This window comes from Nanorana parkeri, unplaced genomic scaffold (assembly GCF_000935625.1).
Source record: "Nanorana parkeri isolate BGI_ZX_2015 unplaced genomic scaffold, ASM93562v1 scaffold134, whole genome shotgun sequence".
In the NCBI taxonomy this organism is placed as follows: domain Eukaryota; kingdom Metazoa; phylum Chordata; class Amphibia; order Anura; family Dicroglossidae; genus Nanorana; species Nanorana parkeri.
In genome coordinates this window covers 1,686,152-1,696,532 of record NW_017306402.1, presented here as the reverse complement: position 1 = coordinate 1,696,532, position 10,381 = coordinate 1,686,152, and the positions used below count along the sequence as shown (strand labels likewise).

General features: G+C 39.8%; 1 protein-coding gene across 1 annotated transcript in view; it reads left to right on the top strand.

The window, feature by feature from the left end:
• Positions 1-10,381, top strand: part of LOC108784962 (potassium voltage-gated channel subfamily H member 8-like) — a 336,787-nt gene that overhangs the window by 114,791 nt on the left and 211,615 nt on the right. Inside the window, exon 2 of the mRNA XM_018553917.1 lies at positions 8,878-9,111. Within this exon, the coding sequence (XP_018409419.1) occupies positions 8,878-9,111 (234 nt within the window). The remainder of the gene's footprint in view (positions 1-8,877; positions 9,112-10,381) is intronic.

Sequence of the window (10,381 nt, the reverse complement as noted above, 5' to 3'; positions counted from 1 at the left end):
ATTCAAAAGCATTGGGACATTACTATTGGCTATTTCAATTTCAATAGCCAATAGTAAACAATGCTAGTTTACTATTGGCTATTGCAAATTGAAATAGCCAATAGTAAACTCCCAATGCTTTTGAATGGGATTCGTCTTTTTTTTTTTTCTCTATTCTGACATCGCTCCGTGTCAGAATAAAGAAAAAAAAAAGACACAGCGGGGTTACTCTTCTTGGCGGCCGGGAGCGGGGGTCTCCCAGAGCGCCCCGGAGATTTTTTAAATTTTTTAATTTATTTTTTTTACAGCAGCAGAGCCGCCGGACAATAGGAAACTATTGGGCGGAGCTAGCTGTCACTGCTAGCTCCGCACAATCGTTTTCTATTAACTTTTTTCACTCTTTTTCTGTTCTGCTCGGTGCCTCTGAGGGACCGAGCAGAACAGCCGAGCCAAATGCCGCACGGCGGCATTCGGCTATTCTCTCACTGCTGTTCGGGATCTTTCAGAATAGCCCGAACAGCAGTGTGAAGCCTGCCGGAGGTTCGGCTCAGCTGATCCAGATGTTGGATCGGCTGAGTCGAACTCCTTCTGCACTTCGGGTCAGCCGAACATGCTGAGCATGTTCGGCTGATCCGAAGCCACACGAAGCAAACCGATGTAAGGCTGATTTCAGCCGATGTACGGCTGAAATCAGCCGTACCAGCCTGAAGTGAATAGCCGAACAGTGTTCGGCTCACTTCACTTCTGATCGGTCATTCACTCGGCTGCTAAAAAGATTAAAATGTTAGGTTTTAGTTTTAGGCTGAGAAGCACAGAAACATTTCTAAAATCCTAGGGATGTAAGGTTTTTCCAAATAAAGGACAAATAAATGAATGTATTTATTGATTATTTTTTTTTAGCTTTGCTGATTTTGTAAAAATTACTACAAATCAAAACTGGGGAGAAAGTGTTTTCTTTATGTTTTTTCCTCTTTTTTTTAATATTTTATTTGTCCTAAGTGAGGCGTTAGGTACACGTATGTGATATAAGCATATAGCCCTATCTGTCCTCTAAAAAACAATATATAATATGTGGGTGCACTTAGTAAGAAAGTATATTACTGACGTGGAAGAATCACACAGCAAAAATGTCAAAAGTGCTTCAGTCATTTACAAACAGAAACTAAAAACAAGCTCAGTGATGAAGGGGTTAAAATGTCTTTACAATAAACTGTACAATACTAATTCAAGATTTCTAAAACTGAGAATACATCATAGCTCCTCTTTAAGGCTACACAGATTGCTGTGTAAGTGAGGGAACTTGTCAAAACCAGAAGATAAAGAACTCGCTTTAACCGTCAGCTCAGGAAATTGTTTCTGGAATGGCAGCTGTTCTATCCAAAGTAGCAGAATTGCATGATAACCATATTCTGAGTGATTGCTATTGTGTAGTAGCAGCAATACGTGTCATGTTCCAGTTTGCTACCTTTCCACCTGCTGTTTCAAATCAAATGTTAATCTTTGTTTTATAGGTTCATATAGTCACGTTGAACTTTTTGAACTCACTCCTTTATTTCTATAGGAACTGTTAATGTATTGTAGACCTGTAGTCACCTTTGCCTGATGTTTTGCCATTGATGTAATCATCAATAGTAGGAAGGATTTCCTCTAATTTTCCAACTGCTATGAAGATCAACAATGTATTACTGGCTGGCCTATTTTCTAACATGATTTCAAGTTACCATCTAATATAAGAACTTGCATTATAGAGAAGCTCAAAGGCCAATTTAAAAATAAAGACTCTAAAGTAATATTTTCAGTGCTTTGATAGATTGGTGTTGAATTAAAAAAATAATCAACCAGTGCAATGTGAAGAAAATTAATGTTTTCAAATTTATCTGCACATTATTGGGTGATTCAGAGTGAACATTGGGTCTCTTGACAAAATGAAAAATATACTATTTAAGTAAATTATGACTATTGATTCAGAATTATGAGAGCGTAGAGTACAAATTCATTGTAGTACGAATTCTCCATAGAATTGAATGGATAGTTACTGGGCATGCAGAATGGCTTGGCGACTTCATAGGCAATATCTCGCTGGATCAGAGACAGCTGACTATAAGACCCGCAAGGGTGGCTGGGGGCAATTGAAAGTACAATATAACATTCACTGTTAACATGCAAGTATTATTAATTTGTCTTATTAAAGTGTTATTAAAGTCAAAATGTGTTTAAGCTTTTTTAAATGCTGATTAAATCACTTACAGTGGATGCTGCTCCTTGATGTTTAAAAGTTTTGGTTTCTTGCAGAATCAGCTGGTCCCCTGTGCAATGGCCATGATATCCTGTTTTAGGATGGCTCCTTTTTCTTGTAGGGTCCTATGGAGCCACCCTTTTGTATGCTAATAAGCTGTGTGTGTCTCTACAAACACACAGGGGCAGCAAGGCTGGATTCTCCCCTGCCTCCCGCTCTTCCTTTTTGAGCAGAGAGCCATCTGCTCAAAAACATGATGACTGTTAGTGCTTGGGTAAAAATTTAAATAAATACTTTGCTGGGCATTGTGTATTGTTTTGATCAGGATTCATTATTGAAGGAAAGATTGAGAGTTTATTAGTACTTTAAGTTTGTGCAGACGTCTTATCTAGTAATCATGTCTTGCTGGAAATGTAGAATCCAGGTCTAAAATTGCTCACAGCTGAAGTGTAACACTGCAAAATGATAAGTACATTCCCTCTAATAGTAGATTAAAAAAATGAAACAAATTCCACTTTAATTCTAAATATATGGAATAAAGTACCCTAACTTCAATGATTAATGCACAAATATTAAAACACACACACTCTGATAAAAATTACACTGTATACCTATAACGGTTTTTAGGTATTGAGTACGAGTACGGATACTTATCTTTCTATCTGGCTGTTTGGCCGGCTCAATGCTCATTTTCCGGGAAACCAGCCTCCCAGCCAATCAGCATGGAGCCGGCCAAACAGCATGGAGCCGGCCAAACAGCATGGAGCCGGAAGGAAGCAGGGCGGTGTGTCATTATCCGTCATCCAGCTTTTTGATTGCCCGGGAAGCCGGCTCCATGCTGTTTGGCCGACTCCATGCTGTTTGGCCAGCTCGATGCTCATTGACTGGGAAGCCAGCTTCATGGCCAACCAGCATGGAGCCGGCCAAACAGCATGAAGCCGGATTCCCAGACAATCAGGTTGCCTTAAGGCGAGTCATTACCTGCTGCCCGGCTTCCTGATTGGCCAAGAAGCCGGCTCATGTCCCCGTAGCACTGCCGGTCAGTGGAAATCTCCCTCTAACCGGGAGTTCCGGTATTGGGGGTAAGTATTGGAGCATTTGGGCGCATATGAGTATATGAATGCTCAGTATCGGCACCAATACTAGTATCGGTATAGATGCATCCCTAATAAAAATAATGACAAATTATTTTCCAGCTTAATTAAAGTTTATCAGTATTCAGTGCTGTGTTACTACACACATAGTATTCCTCATTATTTGTTAGTGTATAACTCAGTTGTCAAGTTTTCTCATATACATGTTTTCTTGATAATTTTGTCCAAACACGTTTCAATTCTAATATTTTCAGTACTAAATGTTTCACTTCATTAAGCATAGAGAATTCTATATCATAGTTGAACACAGGTAGTATCAATCAACACATATATATTTCCTTCTCCTTGATGTGTACTCATTTTTAAATTGTTATTTTGACAGCATAATGTATGGTCATAGAACATTTTAGTCCACTATAGATGTATGTCATCACAATCCATCCAAGAATGGTGTTACTCCATGTGTCAATACAAAGCTTGATTCCTCACATGTTATAACCGGTGTTTTTACATTTATTGACTGGGTGGGGGTGATTCACAGGAAATCTATCGGTGTGCATATGTTAAGTTTTCACTGAAAGCACAACTCTAATGAATTCACAAGCCACCTTGTAGACAAATAAAGACTGAAATCCCAGTGGCAATGCTTCTATCTTCAATACTGTGTGCGACTTATGCAAAAAGCAGCAAATATTTAGTAGCTGTATATTGGTCTCTCTATATATCAATAAGTCCACAGCCTCACATTGACTTAGCAGAAAGGTTTCAAATGTAGTCTAATGAATTGCAGCATCAGACCCCATTGGGTATACTCACTGTATGTGGACTCACATGTCAGCATTCATAGCATGTTAAAAGTCATCCATTCAAGAAGTAAGCATGCATCAACTGGGCTGTATGAAGTCCAACACTGTACCATATTAGGATCATTTGATTGATAGTGTCATTTCATTCTTGCGGTTAGATCATCAGTACTCACAGCTGGGAGCACATCATCACGCTTGCCCTAACAAGAGGGAATTCCTCAGTTAAAGTTTATACATAGCCAAAAACCCTGGTTTAAAAGGGAAGGATTAAAACCCCTTCCAGATTATTTTATGATGTTTGTGTCCTGTTGAGGAGGTTTATCTTCACTTCCTGTTCCAGAGAAGTAGAAGGAAATGAGAAGAAACCTCTTCTTCCTTTTCACATTCCCCACCAGTCTTTTCCTCTGAGGTCTTAGCCTTTTGTGAGCTCCTTGACAGAGCTTACACCCTGTTGATGATATCTCCCCTTACCTGATAGTGTTCAAGTCTGATGACTGGCTGCTCAGGCCCAAGCACTTCATCGCAGGAGCAGGAAACTTGCTCCACTCCCCCCATACTGGGAAGCACCTGGTATTTCTTGGTGACTGGGGAGCAATAGAAAATTGTTACGATGGTGTACGTGAGTGGGTTGAGGGGGAGAGGGTGGTTTAAATAGAGTTTGTCACTTTGACCTAACTCTAGAATTGTTAGCTGTAGTTGAGCGCCACAATAAACCTGTCATAAGAGAAATTTAGCTACTGTTTCAGTATTTTTCAGGTCATAGATCTGGAAACAGTATGCAAAACAGGAAAGTCAGAAGTCCTTATCTGCATTCATAGTTGCATAGGAGGTAGGGATTAAAAACACGGGTCCATCTAGTTCAACGTACGTTTGTGTGTGTATGTGTGTGTACATGTTTCTAGGAATCGCTATACCCCTGTATATTCTCCCATCTGAGAAACTCATCTAAGTGTTTTTAAGTTATTAATGCTTTCAGCTGATACTACTAACTGTGGAAGGGAATTCCACATCTTTACTGCTCTGACTGTAAAAACCCTCAATAAATGTGCAAAAAAGGATCACTTCTCCATCTGAAGCCAAGCCTCCTGCACCCTGGTAGATACGAGTGCAGACTGGGAGCCATCCTCAGTCCAACACAGCAACTCAAGGGAAATCATGCCATGATCCAACCGATAATATACTTTTAATCTATATAGCTGAGCATTTCCAGTTTACCATGACTCCCTGCCTAGAAGACCACCTGCTCTAACTTGGTTCACAGTGTCTCTATGATTAAGCCCTAAATGGGTGAAATGCATTAGAGCATTACCTTCTAAGCAGAGAGTCTTTGTATGCTGGAAATGCTCAGCCTTATGAATTAAAAGTGTTTTATCTGTTGGATTGCAGTGTGCGTCTCTTTTTCCCTTGTGCTGCAGTAAAAAAACCTTTAAACAGTCTGTGATTGTACTGCTTCGCATCCAACGTCTTGTTGTGCCCTTGTGTCCTCTTCAGAGTTCTTAGTTTAAACAGTTTGTTCCCGATACTGCAGTCTCCATTGATGAGTTTGTAAACTTCAATCATATCTCCTCTTAGGTGTCTTTTCCCTAAGGAGAACAAGTGTAATTTCTGTAATCTATCTTCATAACTCAGGCCCTTCATCCCCCTTAGTTATTTTGTTGCCATGCATGCTTTAGGTCAGTGACATAAAGGGGGTGATTTACTAACCTAAACACACGCAAGCACCAGGTGCGTGTGATTTTTACACAGCAAAGCGTATTTATCAACCAAAAGGTCTCTATAAGCATGTTTCCACTAATGCCATATATGGAAAAATCATGCACATGATGCATATATAATGCTGCTTCACAGTTTAGACAAAAATGGTTAGCTCATGCATTTACATTCCTGCATTCATCAACGCAAGCAACACAATGTAGAGCTAATTTACACAACATCACCTTGCAATTCAGGGCAGGGCTTTGCACAACACACCTGCTGGGTGTGTACACACTACAAAGGTGTTTAGATTCCACCCATAGATCATGCTGGGAGGGAACACACTACAGAGGTGTATACATGTTCGTGGCGTGTTTATAAGGTTAGTAAATCAACCCCAAAGAGTCAGCATGACAGCAGGCAACCAGAATTTTTAGAATGAGATCTCAGCAAACAGAGCCTCCAAATTTGTTTTGTGATAGGTGTCTTTAAAGATATATATTGGCACTCTAAAAACCATATTATGTTTTACTAGATTTAGGGAGTGGTCAATCAATGTGCACGGAGAGGCAGGGTCATACTATGTGAGACCAATGTATTAGGAAATAGTAATTTGATTTATAAATCCTTCATCCCTTATTATTGGAAGTAGTGCCGCACCAATAAAAAACATAATCCTAATTGGTAACAAGGACATTAATAACTATGGTTGGAAAAATGACCTCACCTGTTACAGGCATAGCACTAATAGCCACATACAGAACTACTGAAAATCTTTTGATAACTGATATATCTGTAAAAAAATAAGTCAAGGCAACTGGACTTGCTGTATTTTTCTTGAAGACGTTTCACTGGTTGTCCAACCAGCTTTCTCAATTCAGAACCAGTCTTCAAGAAAATGACAGCAAGTCCAGTTGCCTTGACTTATTTTTTTACAGATATACCATGACTTGGATGAATGAGAACCTTCACAGACATTTTGATAACTGAGACAAGGCTGAGTTTATGCTGGACAAGCACTTGGTTCTGTTGGTGTCATGGCTAGCGATTTAACCCTTACTGAGGACATCCTGCTGTTTCTTGTGAGAATAATTTTGAAGTGGTCTATACCAGAAGTACACTTGTAGATTAACTAGAAGATCCCTTTAAAGTGTATGCTCAGGCAATACCCAAACTTAAAGGAGAACTATGAGGTGAGTGCTTTTCACTCACCTCATAGTTCTAGCCGACCTGTGACAATGAGACTGTCACAGGTCGGCTCAGTAGATCGAGAAGTGAGTGAACACATACCGGCATTCGCTCATCTCTCGATCCTGTCACAGCTCTCTGCCGTGACAGGGGAGGGGCTGGATTCCCCCCTCCCCACTCCGATCCCCCAGCGCTGACTGGCGGATCGGACGGGGGAGGGGCGGGTACAGCTGGCCCTGCCTCTAGATATGCAGAGCCAGCTGTCATTCATGCAGCTGGGCGGATCCAGACATAATTTTCAGGATCCGCTTCAGCTGCGGCATCTCAGTATACTGTGGCGCCTCAGTATACCGCGAGCTGCGGCTCGCGGTATACTGAGCTTAGGGTGACGGGAGGACGCTGGTTTGTGTCCTCCCGTTACCCTAAGGAGAACTATGGGGAAAAGCCTTAACCCCATAGTTCTCCTTTAACCATAAAACCTCCCTTACCCATCTAGAGCATGTCCCATCATCATTATTTTATTTGACCTTGTTCCTGGATTGAGAAACAGCTTTTAATATTCCCTGGGACTCTATCACCAGGCTTGTAGAATTCTTGCAGGGGCAGCTACTGGGAGCTTAGTTTCTATTAACATAGGTACATCCCAAAACTACATCTTCCAAGAGCCCTCTTGCTCCACACAGAGAATGATCCAGCTCTTGGTAATCAAAGCAGCTGGGAAAGAAATAAATGTATGCTACATAGAGTTCTGTAAAGCAGGAGACAGGGTGGGTGCTACTCTGGATTTCAGTGCAGCAGAGGATGTCAGTCCAAGCAGAAAGTTAGGCACATACTTAATTTTTGACAAATCAATTTAATTTATATTGGTTTTACAAGGATAAACTATGGGGAAGTGCATGTATTGCTTATAGCTACTCAATGTTTGTTTGTTTTTGTTGCACTGACATATACTTTAAATTTAAAACATAGATCATGTACTGCTTATTGTCAGAAAATGTCTGGATTCACTTTGTGTAAATCACATTTTTTTTTAAATTAATTTTGTAGAAAAGCCAAATAAAATTTAGCTGTAGTTAGTATGGTCAAACTTAGTGCCAATATTTTTCAAGCAGAGATCTTAGCTCCTACTATCACCATTGTGCGCATTGGCGGCGGGATTTTATATGCACGCCATTGTTCAATGGATCCCAAATAATAAAGAGATTGATACAGGCAGTCACTTTTATCCATGAACAAATAGGATTATGTACCAAGGCAATTTGTGGATACACTTCATGCGAAGGGCTTGATTGTCATACTACGCCAGTTTAAAATATGATGCACTTCAAATTGCATTAACATTAATGTGGTTCAGACTTTCTACCACTTATGAAACAAGAAAAAGCTTTTAATTTTGTTCAGTGTATTGTAGCCTCTTCTGATCCCTGAAATGCCCTCAATATTTAGTTCCATCATGAATACAAATGTAGATGGAGTTTATGCAGTTTGCAAAATTTTCATCCAGACTTGCATGTCTTTCTTCGCATGATTTTTACTTTTTCTTTGAGTAAGATCCTCTATGCATTCCTACTTTGATCTTTACTTCTGCTTCTTAAAAACGGTATATGATACCTGGGTCTGATACTATTCCAGGAGGTAGCTGGCAATTCAAATAGGTTTAGGACTATTTTATAATGAATGTTGCAAGGGAGTCAGTAAAAAGGACTCACTTCTCTCAGACCAATTGCTTGCCCAATGGCAGCTGTGGTTTCTGGGGGTTTGTGTACCGTGGTACAAATTGGTCCTATTACTACAGTAAAAGTAATTTTGTATACATCTGTCTCTTGTAAATAAATGCTTATTTAAGTATTTTACTGACTGAGTTATCCTCTCATTTTAGACAGCAACTTTGTGTTGGGCAACGCTCAGGTGCTGAACTTGTTCCCCATAGTCTACTGCTCGGATGGGTTCTGTGACTTAACTGGCTTCGCCCGGGCGGAGGTGATGCAAAAGAGCTGCGCTTGCAAGTTTCTCTATGGCGAGGAGACCTGTGAGCAATTTAAAGTCCAGATTCAGAAAGCACTGGATGAGAAAAGAGAATTTAAGACAGAAATTATTCTCTACAGGAAGAGCGGTGAGTAATAACTGCATGATCTGAATTGCCTTCTTCCTCCAGGATAATAAATACATAAACTGCGGTGCCTGGAGACCTTCTACTGAGATGCTTTGCTTTATGCCTGTGTCCATGGATATTTTGTCAACCTCTCTGCTCATTATTTGTACATCAAAACAATTCCTGAGATCATGGTCAAAAAAGAAAACATAATTATGTTTGCATTATTAGTTATATTATGTTTCCTAACACTATAGCATTATATAATACAGTAGAATATTTTGATGTAGCCAACATTGTCTTTGTATTCAAATATGTTTTAGACTATTGTTATGTATTCAAGTCAAAGTCTAACATAAATTTAATTTGCTTTGAATTACACAATTTTCTTTCAGTGCAGAACAAATGAGCTGCATTTACCAAAGTGTGTGAAAGATCATGTGCATAGCAAAACAGATTCTTCCTTTCATCCATTCTAAAATAGAAAATACTTTGGTGTCTCCCAGCTAGCTGCTATGATATGCATATAACAGACCGTTCTTGAAATCATGAGCTTTGTAAGGATCACCTCAATGGGGTTGTTTTACTAAAGGCATATAGACTGTTTACTTTGCAAGGGAATTTTCACTTTGAAAGGGAATTTTACCTTAGCTCTGTGAATGTGGTTAAAATTCATTAAGCAAAGAATACCCAATCATATGCAAGGAAAATAAAAAAAACAGTATTTTTGCTTGCACATAATTGGATGATGAGTCAGCAGAGCTTCACCTCATTCTTTAAGCCAAGGGAAAACTATTTTGCAAAGTAAATAACCTATATAACTTTAGTAAATCAACCTCTATGTCTGCAAACATTGCATGAGGATATTGCTGAGCTTAAAGGATCTGAGCTGCACACCCTATGGGGTTGATTTACTAACGCCGAATAGGTTGTTTACTTTTGAGGCTAGATTCACACCTAAACGATTTATCGCGCGGATTTAGCCGTGCGATATCGCACAAAACAGAGATTTGCATTCAAGTCTATGGAAGCTGTTCACACCGTTGCAAATTATTGCACAGTAGAAATCGTCTGTCGTGCAAAAAGGTGCAGGAGCTATTTTCAGGTGGTTGTGGCGCAGTTTAGACATCTCTATGCATTGAAAACCGTGCGACAACCGCATTGTTTTTAAAGCAAAATCGCGCAACAACAGCTCACCGGCTCAATCGCTTAGGTGTGAACCTAGCCCCAAGGGGATTTTCACTTAGCTTAGTAAAGCTCTGCTGACTTAATACAGTTTATTACATTTTAA